General features: G+C 38.4%; 1 protein-coding gene across 1 annotated transcript in view; it reads left to right on the forward strand.

The window, feature by feature from the left end:
* Nucleotides 1-14,145, forward strand: part of LOC138765238 (ras association domain-containing protein 5-like) — a 36,562-nt gene extending 22,417 nt beyond the window's left edge. The window contains exons 2-3 of the mRNA XM_069942235.1: nt 11,307-11,428; nt 12,332-14,145. Coding sequence (XP_069798336.1) covers nt 11,307-11,428; nt 12,332-12,361 — 152 coding nt within the window. The 3' untranslated portion in view covers nt 12,362-14,145. The remainder of the gene's footprint in view (nt 1-11,306; nt 11,429-12,331) is intronic.
* The last annotated feature ends 2,036 nt before the right edge of the window (nt 14,146-16,181 follow it).

Here is a 16,181-nt window from a genome sequence, read left to right on the forward strand (position 1 = left end):
CACTGCAGGAAACATTTTCTCCATGTCCACTTTATCCAGGCCTTTCAGTATTTGATAAGTTTCAATGAGATCCCTCCCTCATTTTTCTAAACTCCAGCAAGTACAGTCCCAGAGCCATCAAATGCTCCTCATTTGATCTGCTCAGTTTCTCCAGCATTGTGTTTTTACTTCATTCACAGCATCTCCAGACTTCAGTGTTTTGCTCCTCATATTCCAGGGATCATTCTCGTGAACCTCCTCTGGACCCTGTCTAATGCCAACACATCCTTGATAACCCTTTCATTCCAGGGATCATTCTCATAAACCTCCTCTGGACCCTGTCTAATGCCAACACATCCTTGATAACCCTTTCATTCCAGGGATCATTCTCATAAACCTCCTCTGGACCCTGTCTAATGCCAACACATCCTTGATAACCCTTTCATTCCAGGGATCATTCTCATAAACCTCCTCTGGACCCTGTCTAATGCCAACACATCCTTTCTGAAATAAGGAAAACAAAACTGCTCACGAGCAGTCTGACTCGTGCCTCCATACTGCATCCCTTTTATATGCAATCCCCCTCAAAAGGAATGCTAGCATTGCAGTTGCCTTCCTGAACACTGATTCTACCTGCAATTTAATCTTCAGGGAATCTTGCACAAGGACACCAAGTCTCTCTGTGTCTCTGACTTCTAAATTTGTTGCCTGTCTACAAAATAATCTTCACCTTTATTCCTTCCACCAAAGTGCATGATCATACACTTCTCTATATTATATTCCATTTGCCATTTCCTTGCCCAATCTCCTAATCTGTCTAAGTCCTTCTGCAGACTTGGTGTTTCCTCAACACTACCTGCTCCTCCTCCTATCTTTGTTTCATCTGCAAACTTGGCCACAAAGTCATTTATTCCGTCATCCAAAACAGTACATATAAAAGAAGCAGTCTCAGCATTGTGTCCTGTGAAGCATCACTGGTCATTGCCAGCTGACCAGAAAAGGTGCCTATTATCCCTGCTCTCTGGCTCCTCCTACCAGTCGGCCAATATTCTATCCATGCCAATATCTTTCTACAATGGGCTCTTATCTTACCTGGCAGTCTCATGTGGCACCTTGGCAAAGGCCTTCTGAAAATCTAAGTAAACAGCACCTGCTGGCTCTCCTTTGTCTTTCTTTGCTTTTACTTTCTCAAAGAACTCCCAACAGGTTTGTCAGGTAAGATTTCCCATTAAGGAAACCATGGTAACTTTTGCCTCCAAGTACCCTGAAATCTCATCCTTGATAATGGATTCTAGCATCTTTCCAACCAATGTAGTTAGGCTAACTGGCCTATAATTTCCTGTCTTTTGCTTCCCTCCCTTTTTAAACATTTATCACTTTACAGTCCTCTGGAACCTTCCAGAGTCCAGTGTTTCCATAAAGATCACTGCCAAGGCAAATACAATCTCTTCAGATATCGTCTGAAGAATACTGGGATTTAGTCCATCTCCCCAGAACCTCCTTAATAGTGACTACACCCACTTCTGCTCCTTGATACTCTTGAATGTTTGTCACACTGCTGGCATCTTCTACTGTGAAAACTGAAGCAAAATACATTGTTTGTCCAACATTTCTTTGTTCCTATTGCTATCTCCCCAGCGTCGTTTTCCAGTAGTCCAATGTCAACCCTCGCCTCTTTTGACCTTTATAATTCTGGGAAAAACAAACTTTACACATCTTCGATATTACTGGCTGGAAGTAATCTTATTTTGAAGTGACCCTACATCTAGATTTGTAGCCCACTAATTTAACCAGTTTACATTGCTTCACTTACTTGGTTCATTTCTGAAAATACCATTTTTGGTGGTTGAGTCTGCCTAAACTGGAGTTAAATTTTAAGCCCACAATTAATTTCAGGACTGTTGCATGCCACGTGATTGAATAAATGAAACTTTGCTTTGTGTGTAAAGAACCAAATTGCACTTTTCCATGTTAAACAGGTCATGGTTATTCACATACAAAAGTTTAGAGTTTTCTAAAAGGGAATTAAAATCTAAATCTGGTTTTAGATGGCTGTCTAAAGTATAAGTGAATGATATGAGACGATGTCGGAACTATCTTTGTGAATGGCTGTAATAGGAATTACCCCGGACCGTGGTGGAAGTCAAACTACAATGCTGGAGAAACTCAGCAGGTCAAACAGCAAAGTTAAAGATACATAACCAATGTTTAATGCTTGACTCCTTCAAGATATGAGAAAAATGTATCGGGCGCATTTTGCTCATTCCATGATAAAGGGTAAATCCCGAAACATTGCTTATGCATCTTTATCTTTGCTGTTTGATCTGCTGAGTTTCTCCAGTGTTGTTTTTTACTTCAACCACGGTGCCTGCAGACTTTCATGTTTTAATTCCTTATTACGTGGTGGAAATTTGGAATCAAATGGAATTTAAATCCTTCCTTCTAGGACTTGAATATTCTGGAAAATCAATCACATTTATTCACAGAAGTTCTGGCCCAGATTTAAAAATATCCCAATAGAACTGATGCAAGTAGATGAGACACTCTAAAATCTGGAAATTTGTGGCCAGGATAAACTGGTCTCTGGAGCAACTCCAGTTTTAAATACCAAATCTAATAAGCTTAGCAGATGCAATGTAAATGGAATTTCCAGATAGCTAACAAAGATAAATACTTTTAAAAAGCAACATGTTGATTACTTGAAGGATGTATTTTGAATATAGCCAAGGAGGAATGTGAACTACTTCAGAATCCGAATTTATTGTCGAGAACATGCCACAATATTTGTTGAACTGTGGTAGCATCACTCTGCAAACATTTATATCAATCATCTGTCAAAATAACTCAATTAATCCAGAAAAATCAGAGCAAGGCAGTGTCTGCAGTCCATTGCTCATTCAGAAATCTGGTGGCAGAGGGAAAGAAGCTGTCCTCATGGCAGTGAGTGTTCGTCTCAAGTTTCTGTACCTTTTTACGATGGTAGCCGAGTGCAAGGTCATTGTGACAACATCCAATGAGCTGATCTTGCTCCCTCCTGGACCCTTCCTCATTGTTGTTTATGATTCTGCCGACAACCGTAGTGTCATTGGCAAATTTGGAGTTAGCATTGGGATTGTGCCTGACCATACAGTCATGGGTGTACAATGAGTAGAGCATCCATGGGGTGCACCAGTATTGATGGCCATTGAGGAGGAGATGTTTCCAATTCATACTGACTAAGTCTTTGGATGGAAAAATCGAGGATCCATTTGTCGAGAGGGGTACAGAGGCTCCAGGGTTTGGAACTTGTTGACCAGCACTGAGAGAATAATCGTGTTGAAGGCCGAACTGCAGTTGATGAGGAGAAGCTGTATGTATGAGTTGCTGTTTTTGAGGTGATCCAGAGCTGAGTGGAGAGCCAGTGATATTGCATCTGTTGTAGAGCAATTGTTATGATGGGTGAATTGAATAGGTAATTGTTAATTCTGGCCATGACCAGCTTCTCAAAGCATTTCATCACAGATGTTGGTTGTTGAGGTAGCTGACTCTGTCCTTGGGCACTTGGATGTTGATGCCCTTTTGAAGCAGGTGGGAACCTCCAACTCCAGCAGTGATATATTGAAAATGTATGTAAACACTCTGGCTAGTTGGTTGGCACAGATTTTCAGCACCTTGCCAAATACACCATCAGGGCCTGACACCTTGTGAGGATTCACACTCTTGAATGATGCTCTGACTTTGGCCTCAGAAACCGATATCACAGGGTCCTTAGCCTTTGCAGGGATTCTAGTTGGCACAGTTTGGTTCTCCTTCTCAAAGCAAGCATAAAAGGTGTTCAGGTCATCGGGTAATGAAGCATCACAGCCATTGATGGTGTTTTGGAAAATAATAAAAATGGTTTGTACAATAATGCCAGATTTTACCTCTGGTTTCCACTTGGGACCAGAACTGCATGTTCTAGCGATTTGTTGATGCAGAATCAACTAATGTTGGTCAATGTTGAGATTACCATCCAATGTTATGGCAAAAGTGCATGCCCACATTCCATACCAGAAAGATGACGTTGCAATGTTGATAAAGACTGAAGGCAAAAGTTGAGACAACCAGGAGACCTGCAGAAAACAAAGTCAGTATCCTTTGAGTACAACATTTGTAAAATCCCTCCTGAAATTGTACTTCTCTAAATGCAGCCTGAATGAGGCTTTGGGAATAACCTGGTCCATATCAGCCTGTGTATTCAGTGTGTGTACATCTTATTGGCATAGTTATATTGAAGCCTGAAGCCCAATATCAATCAAATCTCATTCTTTGCTGGTATACCAAAGTTGTTTAATTTCAACTCGTATACCAGTGGAAAGCAGCATTTACATTATCAAGTCAAGTCACCTTTATTTATCGTTCATACCATGCTTGCACAGTAAAGAAGAGTTGGTGTTTCTCCAGGACCATGAAGCATATTTACATAAATACAAATTAGAATAGAAGTTAAACACATTAAAATATTAAAATATTTAAACGTATACAGTAGAAGTCCACAGTACCCCATCCACACCTCTTCTGGGAATTCGGGTGTCTGATGACTTGGGGTGGGGGTGAAAACTGTTATCGAATCTGGACATAAGGGCTCGAGTGCTATGGTACCTCCTATCAGATGGCAGAAAAGAGGACAGTTTACATGAGGGTATGAGGAGTCCCTCACAATGTTTTTTGTCTTTTGCCTGCGTCGAGTATTATAAATGTCCTTCATGGTAGGAAGAGACCCCTCCCAGTGATCTTTTCCACTGACTTCACGATCCTCTGCAGGGTCTTGCGGTCTGGGGTGGTACTGCTTCCAAACCAGGTGGTGATGCAGTTGCACAAGATGCTCTCAATACATTCTCTGTAGAATGCAGTGAGGATGGAGGGCAGGAGATGAACTTTCCTCAGCCTTCGCAGAACGTAGAGGGTTTCATGGCTATGGAGCTGGTGTTAAGGGATCAGGTGAAATTCTCTGCCAAGTGTAATCCAAGGACCTGATACTCTTGACTACTTCAATGGTAGAGCCGTCAATGGTCAGCCATTGATGTATGCTTCATCTCCATGCTGTACTTAAGAGAAACTCATCTGAGCAGAAAATGAAAATAAAAGCTGACTCAGCAACATGCCCTGTCTTTTCCCCACATCTCACCGTGAAGTGAGATGAAATGTGCACTCATTGTTTTCTGAAAATCTTGGTTACTGTCTAGTCATAATCCTTTTCTTTCCTATTTCCTTGTACCTGCTTCTTGAAATGGAGTTATTAATAACAACAAAAATAATTGTCACCAAATAAATAAAACACCTTGCACTCCACCAAATCACAAACTCGACATGTTTCAATATATTCTTTGTACGTTTTAGGGAAAAGAACCTAAATGAACAAAATTAAATTGTGATAACTCATTTCCAACTTTGTACACTATTCTCCAGTTAAATTTAAACAAGGTGACTTCTCCATGACCGAAAAAAAAAAAAAGCCCCAAAATGGATCATTTGTTATTGAGCAAAGGAAATTTCCCAGCCCATCAATCCACGAGCAAGGGGAATTTCCCAGCTTTTCAAATGGGGATACATCAAACTGACATGGGTGTGTATTGCTTGCTGCCTGAACATCAATGCAAATATTATTGTGGCATATTAGCTGATGTTGCCACCTTAAACTGTATGTGGTACACCCAAACAATTAGAGCAGCCATACTTGACCTTCTTTTGGCTAAGACCCCCTTCGGATTCTGTTCAAAATTTATGGGCCCCTTCCCTGTGAAGTTGTCAAGTTTAATTGGTTTCTTCTTTATATCTCTCCTACTGATTATATTTTTTTTAGAAAAACATAAAAATATTTATGATTTCAGTCCATGCCCCCTCTCTCTCCCCCCCCCTTAAAATATGCCCTGTCCCCCATTGAGAATGACTGAACTAGAGCACTCGTTTTCAATGGGATAAAATTGCAGTATTGCCAGGGCTCATTGTTCACATTGAACTGCTTTAAACTGCTGAAAAACTTTTAATACTGAAGTACAGCAGCTGAAACATTTCAATTTAAAGTTATTTGATTGTCATCTGACAGAATTGGCATTATTCCCAAGTTGAAGTGATTTATGCTTCAAATTTATGAGAAAAAGGGGTCCTGATCAAAAGGAAACTGGGATGAAAGAGGCAAGATGATTCAGATTTACTGTCAGAGCACGTACATGACATCACATACATCCCTGAGATTCCTTTTCCTGTGGGTGCAGCAGAATTACCACGAATTGGTAGAACAAAAAAGAAACTACACAGCATAAATGTAAACAGATAACGAATGTAAACAAACTACAATACAGAGAGAACAAAAGAAAATTAATAAAGTGCACAAGTAAGATTTCTTAAATGAGTCTCTGAGTTTGTTGTTGAGGAGTCTGACTGAGGAGGGGTAGCAACTGTTTTTGATCCTGGTGGTGTGAGTCTTGTGGTACCGATACCTCTTTCCTGATGGCAGCAGTGAAAACCAAGTGAGTGCTGGGTGGTGAGGGTCTTTGCTGATCGCTGCTGCTCTCTGATGGCAGCATTCCCTGTAGATATTTATTGCAAAAATGCAGTACTCCTTTCATCCCACCTCTATCTTACACTGGGTTTTAGAGTTTGAGTTTAATCGACTGAAAATGGACACAACTCTGGCAGCGTTCACTCTGGCAGCGTTCACTCTGGCAGCGTTCACTCTGGCAGCGTTCACTCTGGCAGCCTTCACTCTGGCAGCCTTCACTCTGGCAGCCTTCACTCTGGCAGCCTTCACTCTGGCAGCCTTCACTCTGGCAGCCTTCACTCTGGCAGCGTTCACTCTGGCAGCGTTCACTCTGGCAGCGTTCACTCTGGCAGCGTTGTAGGAAACCTAGTGGAAGAGTGGTTACAGTTCAGCAAGATGCATTTGTTGAGCCAAGGTTGTCATTCTGTATCCAAGTATTAGCTGCTTTACATTCCTTTTAAAACTGGAAACTTTTAGAAATGGTTTCAAAATATGTTGTCCAAGTAATAAGAATAATTTGTTGGTTTTTGAAATGCATAGGTATATCCCAAGGGCATTTAAAGTACTAATAAATGCATCCCTTTGTTTTTCAAAAGAGTTAAAATTGGATGGGCCACTTGCTCTCAACAGGATGATATTTAAAATTGCTCGAACACACAAAGGAACATGACACCTTGCAGTTTTAAGTGCTAATTAAAACATCAAAAAGCAAAAGCTATAATAGTTCACACTGTGATTCTTATAATCTCCAAAGAGTTTTAATAGACATTTCATGTCTATCATGAAAATGAGTGGGAATCGTTATACCACGAGATGGGAAATGAGAGTTTCAGTTCTCACTTTTGCTGAGCTTTCCCTTTGTGGGACACAGAGAGATGCCCCATAGGCACCCAAGTGCGTCCTCTGGTGGATTATGAAAAGAATCACAGGAGATGAGGGAATGCCAAAGAGAAACCTGTTTATTTTGAGTAATAATTTAATCTTGTTTACCTTCTTCACACCCTTGTTCTGATAGCAATTCCCAGTATTTATTATCACTGGGTATAATTTAGGGTATAACACCTATGGTGGATACTTCAAAATACTTGAGTGATATTACCAACATTGTCTTCCCAAGATTTTCCAAATGCACTAACTTGATGTGACCAATGTTAATATCCTCCCCCAGTCCAATATACCCAACACAGAGGTACTAATTACTTTTGGTTGACTCTGATAGGCAACTAACAGGCGCCCTATTCTCAGCTCTACCAAGACAAGAGATTACCAGGTATATGGAGGAAAGGATCCAGAACTTTGGTGATAAAATCACACATCCCTGCTGACTTCTGGGAATCGCTGACCTATACTGCTTGGGGTAATTCAGGGGGGCAGTGGGAGTATTTGAAATTGTGCGCCAGTATAAATGAGAGGACGTGCACTTCAATACAAACAGTACACCTGCCTGCCTACTGAGCACCACCTACAAAAAACTACTGCCCATCACCTCAGAAACCACAGACTAGAGCAGAAACAAGCATCTTCAGTTCTTGAATAGAAACACCTACAAGCTGGCTTCCATTCCGCACATTGTTGTACAAGAATATGGAATACCTTGGGGGCATATGCTAACACATTTGTCCTCCTGTTCTGCAACTGTACCCAGCATTTTCCAGGTTGCAGCACATGTTCAAAGTTCAGATTTCTTGCCAGAGGATATACGTGACATCACATACAACCCTGAGATTCTTTTTCCTGTGGAATGGGCAGAATTTTACTTATCGATAGTGCAGAAAAACGACTCCAGATACATAGTCAAAAGAGAAACGTATACAAGAAAGAAAAGTAAAGAAACTGACTGTGCTATATATTGAATTTGTTGTTGAGGAGTCTGATGGTGGCGGGGTAGCAACTGTTCCTAAACCTGGTAATATGAGTCTTATGGCACCTATACCTCTTTCCTGATGGCAGCAGTGAGAACAATGCGTGTTCTGGGTGGTGTGGATCCTTGATGATTGCTGCTGCTCTTCGACGGCAGCGTTCAGAGTAGATTTTCTCAGTGATGGAGAGGGTTTTGTCTGTCATGAGTATACTACCTTTTGCAGGGCTTTCCATTCAGAGGAATTGGGGCCTCCATACCAGACCATGATGCAGCCGGTCAGCACACTTTCCACCACACATCTGTAGATGTTTGCCTTGCTTTCCGCAAACTCCTGAGGAAGTCGAGGTGCTGGCGACCTTTCTTCATGATGACATGAGTGTGTTGGTTCAGAAAAGGTCCTCAGAGATAATGACTCCCTTGATTTTTTTAAAATCTGCTCACCCTCTCCACCTTTTATCCCAAGATTGTAAAACATTTGGTTTTCCTTCCCTGAAGTCCACAATCAGTTCCTTCGTGTTAATGACATTGAATGCGAGGTTGTTGTTAGTGCACCATTGAACCAAGTTTTCTATTTTCCTCCTGTATGCTGACTTATATCCCCTTTATTACATCCCATTAATGTAGTATTGTCAGCAGATTTGTAGATGGTGTTGTTGTCATACCAAGCCACGAAGTCGTAGGTTTAAAGTGGGTAGAGCAGGGGGCTAAGAATGCAGCCTGATGGTATTCTGTTACTGATGGAGATTACGGAGGAGATATCTTGAGCTGAGGAAGCTGGGTGCATTTTCTATCAGGCCTCCCAGTGTTAGTCCAGTGTTGTTTCATGTGGGGCCCCAATCACTTAACTTGAATAAAAGGTATGCAAAGTATGAGTTTTCCTTTCATTTTAAATAAGATTAATGTTTAATTAATTTACATTAGTTAAATGTATTTTTTAATACATTTATTTTTCAAATTATTTAACTCCATTTCAACTGATTCTAAATATCCTGATCATCAGAATTTTTTTTTAAGTAATACAAGTTGTTAAATGTCCCATCAGGCCATTTCAGAGACAGTCTACTCTCACTGCCTGAGGCCTGATCTCTGCTCATGATTCACTGGATGGCCATGATCTCACGCTTTTGTGTGGTCAATTATATCCATAAAGCTGTAAATTGGATTAAGCCCAATCTAACTCATTAATTTCTCCAATAGGTATATTTTTCTAAAACTATTAGCTCTTCAAAAACTATAACCCATTCTATTTAATTTCTTAGATGGAAACTACAAAGTTACTATGCGTGGAGCCTCACAAAATTGGGGAGATATTCAAGTTATTTTGCATCAGTATTTACTCAGGAAACTGGGCTAGTGCATATGGATGGAAGGGAAACCAATAGAAGTGGCATGAAACATATGGAGATTGAGGAGGAGGTAGGTTGTGTTTAACAAATCTTGTAGAATTTTTTTTGAGGAAGTTACCAGAAGTTAGATGAAGGAAAGGCTGTGGACAAGGTCCCACATGGAAGGTCAGTTCAGAAGGTTAAGACACTAGTTGTTGTAAACTGGATTTGAAATTGGCTGTTTGGAAGAAAACAGAGTGGTAGTGGATGGTTGCTTCTCAGACTGGAAGCCTGTGATGAGTGGTGTGCCTCAGGGATAGGTGTTGGGATCATTGTTGTCTATATGTACATATATATATCTATATATATATATATAGATATATATAGATATATATATATAGATGTATATATGTATATATATGATCTGGATGATAACATTGTTCCCTGAAGGTGGCGTCGCAGGTGGACAGGGTTGTAAAGAAGGCTTTTAACATCTTGGCCTTTATAAATCAAAATACTTAGTCTAGGAGTTGGGATGTTTTGTTGAAGTAAAATTGGTGAGGCTAAATTTGGAGATTGTGTGCAGTTCTGGTCACCGAACTACAAGAAGGATATCAGTAAGATTGAAAGAGAGCAGAGAAGATTTACGAGGATGTTGCCAGGTCTTCAGGAGTCGAGTTACAGAGAAAGATTAAACAGGTTAGGACTTTATTCCTTGGATTGGAGAAGAATGCGGGAAGATTTGATGGAAGTTTACAAAATGATGAGGGGTATAGACAGAGTAAATGCGAGTCGGCTCTTTCCACTGATTTTAGGAGAGAGAAATACAAGAGGACTTGGCTTTAGGGTGAAAAGGGAAAGGTTTCGGGGGAACACTAGAGGGAGCTTCACTCAAAATGGTGGGAGTGTGGAATGAGCTGCCATCTGATGTGGTGGGTGTGGACTTGATCTTGAGTTTTAAGAATAAATTGGATAGATACGTGGATTGGAGAGGTCTGGAGGGTTATGGATTGGGAGCAGGTTATTGGGGCTAGCTGAACAGAAGGGCCAAATGGCCTGTTTTCTGTGCTGTAGCGTTCTATGATTCTATTCCGCTCTATTTCTTCTTTCCTAAACTTATTGATGCATTAGATTTTATGGTAGTAATTGAGCCTTTAATTTGAAGGTTGACATTTATGCAGTGAGTTTTACAGAATCTTATCTTTGTCTTGACAAACAAATGGGTGATAGAAAGTACAGTACACAAAAGTGCTAGAGAAACTCCGCACGTGACACAGCATTCTTAGAAAGCAAAATGGCAATTGACATTTCAAGCCTGAACACTTCTTCAGGAGTCATACAGAAAATATGGATAATTTTTATTTGGAATATTCAAAATTGTAACTATTTGAAGGTTTCTGCAAATTTAAATTATCCTGAAATATCTCCACATCTTTATTTCCATGTTGAGGTATTTTGTCCTGAATAATAAAACTGGAGGTTGTTTTTAATCTAACAATTTCTGTACTCCATAAATGTTGAAAAACATGCACACTTTCTAAGCCAACCATAATTCATTTCATGTACACAGAATTGACATTTTAGAGCAGCTTTTCATGTATTTTGACACTGTGTCTATTAATTTATTCCTCTCCCTCAACAGATTGCAATTATACTGCTCATGAGGTGTGCAGGAACTTCATCAAACTCGATTGCCAGCAAGGGGAACAACTTTCAGAAGAAAAATTCACTGTTGAAGTTGAAATGGTGTTGCCTGAAAGTGAGGTACTTGTTAATATTTGTATTTGATGGTAATTTTCTCTTCTAATTCTCCTGTATGATTGTGGATGGGGATTTCTAGTAAACTATTTACTGGAGAGTGTAGGAGTAAAACACCGTGGTTGAAGTAAAAACACAATGCTGGAAAACCCAGCCGGTCAAACAGTGTCCTTTATACAGCACAAAGCTTGAACCCTTCATCAAGGTATGAACAAAATGTAGGAAGGGCTTAAGCCTGAAACGCTGGTTATATATCTTTATCTTTGCTAAAAAAGTACACTGTTTGACCTGCTGTATTTCTCCAGCATTGTGTTTTTACTAGAGAGTGTCTTGGCTGAAGTCAAAACACACCAAATTAATGATTTGTTTTTTGAAATGAACAGTGTATGACAGAGCATGAATAATAGTTTGGCATGGATGAGATGGGCTGAAAGGTCTGTTTCTGTGCTGCAGTGTTCCATGGCTCTGGAGGTATTGTTTCTCCATTTAAGATGGAAATAAGGAAGAATTTCACTTCTTGGGGAGTTGTGAATTATCAGCATTTCTTATCTCCGAGAGCAGTGAAAGCTGAGTGATTGAATATATTGACATTTTGCCCAGTTCCTGCTCCTGTTGTTTAAATTTCTATGACCTTGGGTAGGAATCAAAGTGGTTGGCCGGTCAGAAACCTTAGATCAGTTAGTTGTCCAGACCTTTGTATGATTTAAATAATCACCCTAAACGTCCCAAACTCTATAAAATACTCATAACCTTACTTTGCAGTAAAGAACTCTAACCACTGAGCTAACAAACCATATTCATCTGATATTGTAGACTTTGTGTCGTAGATGAGATTTGGGAAAAAATATTATTTTGTTAATTGTATCCTAATTGTCTTATCACTTCCACATGGTGTGCCCTGAGTAAAAGGCTGGTCAAGCTAAATCAGCTGAACAATGAAGATGCAATTTATATGGCAATTCCTTCTAATGCAGAATGGCTGAGAGAACAGAGACACCAGCCCTAATCATCAGCTTGTTCAAGGAGCTGTTGTCCTTGAACTTCAGCGAGGAAAAATGTTTGAGACATTGCCAATTAAATAAAGATGCCTCTCTAGCTGCCTATCACCTGTTGAAACTATAATTGACAACTTAGAGAAAGTAGGAATGTATTACCGATATGTTGAAGGGTGACTATGGTTATTTTAAGGCATCAGACTTATTTGAAGGTTTGCTGTCTCATGAAGAAGAAGAAATTATGACAAGAGTTCATTGTCATATGTACAAGTAAAGATGGACCACAATTCTTACTTTCTGCGGCCGCACAACTGTGCCACTAAGATACACCAACTACAATAGTCTAAATTGAATTACCACCATATACCAAGACAGAAAAAGAGATAATAAAATATTCACTTTTGGAGTTTGTGCAAGAAAAAAAAGTGGTGCAGATGAATCTTTTGGTGGTCCTGGAGTAGTTTATAGTTCGGTTTAGGGTAGTATGGGGAGGATCAAGACCCTGAGAGTTGTTGGAAAAACCTGTTCTTGAACCTGGAGGTGCCGGACTTCAGGCTTCTGTGCCTTCTGCCTGAAGGAAGTGGTGAGAAAATGTTGGCTGCCTTCTTGGGGCAACGCTTCATGTAGATGTTTTACAATGGTTGGGAGGTTGATGCTTGTTTGACATTTTTTAAAAATTATTTTTCCCACTGTGAATCATGTCAGCCAAAATATGTACAAACGTTTCTCATTAAATTTACACAGTGACCTTTTCTCCCTTTTTCCCCCCTTTACCTCCCTCCCCTCGACCCACCCCCCAAAACCCATTAGTATTCAACATATACAATACAATAAAACCATAAAATAATATCTTCACACAAAGGAAAATAAACAAAAAAATGCGTCGTCTATTTATTACACACTGAATCTAGTCATTTTGTTGTCTTACCATTTTCATTTTAGGGGATGGAGGTTTGAGGCAAGCTCAAACCATGTATGGTTTCCAAATTTGTTCAAACATTGTGACTTTGTTTTTTAAATTATGTTATTTTTTTCCAATGGAATACATTTATTAATTTCTATGTACCATCGTTGTATACTCATGGCTTCTTCCATTTTCCAAGTTCACCTTAGCAGTAGCAAAAAAATGTATAATGTTATCATAAATGAATTTTTTTTGTGGTTTGTTCAATTTAAGTCCTAATTCTTATGTTATTTAAAAGAAATATCTCTTTTTTGGTATGCTATTTTTTATAATTTTATTTAGTATCTGGTTTAGTTCTTCCCAAAACGTATTCACCTTTGCACATGTCCAAGTTGCATGTAATGTTGTTCCCATTTCCTTCCCACAGCGAAAACATCTATCTGATAATGTTGGATCCCATTTAAAAAATTTTTTGAGGAGTGATATATACCCTGTGTAACCAATTATACTGAATCATACGTAATCTTGTGTTTAGTATATTCTTCATAGTTCCAGAACATAACTTTTCCCATACTTCATTTTTTATGTTTAAATCCTTTTCCCACTTCAGCTTAGGTTTATAGTTTTTCATCATTTTCCTTATCTTGCTGCTTAATGTCCATGTTGGTTATAAATCTTTTAATTATCATTGTGTCTGTAATCACATATTCAAAGCTGCTTCCTTCTGGTAATCTCAGTCTGTTTCCCAATTTATCCTTTAAATAAGCTTTCAATTGATATGCAAACATTGTACCATGAGTTATCCATATTTGTACTTCAACTGTTCAAACATTAATAAATTATTTCCCAAAAAACAATTTTCTTTTGATTCCTTTTCTCTCCCATTCTCTAAAGGAAAGGTTATCTATTGTAAAAGAAATTAGCGGATTTTGCGTCAATAATAATTTTGGTATTTGGTAATTAGTTTTTTTTCTTTCTAAGTGGCTCTTCTTCCATGTATTAAATAAATGATGCAATACTGGTGAGTTTTTATATTGCACTAGTTTATCATCCCACTTATAAAGTACATGTTCTGGTACCTTCTTGCCTATTTTATCTAGTTCTATCTTCGTCCAGTCTGGTTTTTCCCTTGTCTGGTAAAAATCTGATAAATACCTTAATTGGGCGGCTCTATAATAATTTCTAAAATTTGGTAACTGCAAACCACCTTGATTATACCTCTCTGCTAATTTATCTATCGCTACCCTTGGTTTCTTCCCTTTCCACGAGAATTTCCTTTGATCTTGTTTTACTATTTTTGGTACACAATCGGCCAATCTGTTTGCTAATAATTTCGCTGTTATCTTATAATCTGAGTTAAGTAGATATACTGGTCTATATGATGCTGGTGTTAGTGGATCCTTCCCTCTCTTTGATATTAATGCAATTATTCCTGTCTTTAGTTCATTTTTAAAAATTCTGTTAAGGGAATTGGTAACGTTTGAAATAAGTATTGAATCCTTGGGAACATGTTCATTTTAATGTAGTTCACCCTCCAAATCAATGTTAATGGCAGTTCTTTCCACTGTTCTAAGTCTTCCTGCAATTTCGTTATTAGTGGCTGATAATTTAGTTTGTATAGGTGGCTTAAATTATTAACTAACCTGATCCCTAGGTATTGGATTGCTTGGGCTTGCCATTTAAATGGTGATTCTTTTTAAAATTCTGTATAATCTGCGTTACTCATTGGCATCACTTCACTTTAATTTGCATTGATCTTGTACTTCAATATTTCTCCATATTCCTTCAATTTCTTATATAATTCTTTTATTGATATCTCTAGTTCTGTTAGGTATACTATGATGTCATCTGCAAATAAGCAGATTTTATACTCCTCCTTTATTTTTATTCCTTTTATTTTATTTTCTATTCTTATCAGTTCTGCCAAAGGTTCTATTGCTTAGGTGAACAAGCACCTAGGGGGATAATGGACATCCCTGTCTAGTTGACCTACTTAATTTAAATTGATTCGATACATATCCATTTACTGTTACCTTCACCAACGGTCCATTATACAATGCTTTAATCCAATTTATATTTTTTTCTGGTAGACTGAACTTGTGTAATACTTAAAATAAGTAGTTCCACTCTACTCTGTCAAAGGCTTTTTCTGCGTCTAAAGCAACAGCCACTGTTGGTTTCTTATTTCCTTGAATTGCATGAATTAGATTAATAAATTTACAGACATTATCCACTGTTCGCCTTTTCGTAATAAATCCAGTTTGATCTTGTTTTACTATTTTAGGTGTACAATTGGCCAATCTGTTTGCTAATAATTTCATTGTTATCCTATAAATTTCGTTGTTATCTTATAATCTGAGTTAAGTAGAGATACTGGTCTCTATGATGCTGGTGTTAATGGATCCTTCCCTGTCTTTGGTATTACTGTAATTATTGCTGTCTTACATGAATCTGGCAAGTTTTGTGTTTCTTCTACCTGGTTCATTACTTCCAGGAGAGGAAGAATTAATAACTCTTTAAATGTTTTATAAAATTCTATTGGAAATCCATCTGGTGTTTTATTGTTCGGCAGGTTTTTTAATATATCTTATACTTCCTCTATTTCAAATGGTTTTATTAGTTTGTTTTGTTCCTCTTCTTGTAATTTCGGCAATTCAATTTTAGCTAAAAATTCCTCTATTTTGTCATCTTTTCTCTCGTTCTTAGTTTGATACAATTGTTCATAAAATTCCTTAAAGTTCTCATTAATTTCTATTGGATTATATGTAATTTGTTTGTCCTTTTTCCTTGATGCCAGTATCGTTCTTTTAGCTTATTCTGTTTTAAGTTGCCAGGCTAATATTTTATGTGCTTTTTCTCT

Source organism: Narcine bancroftii, chromosome 5, assembly GCF_036971445.1.
Source record: "Narcine bancroftii isolate sNarBan1 chromosome 5, sNarBan1.hap1, whole genome shotgun sequence".
Taxonomy (NCBI): domain Eukaryota; kingdom Metazoa; phylum Chordata; class Chondrichthyes; order Torpediniformes; family Narcinidae; genus Narcine; species Narcine bancroftii.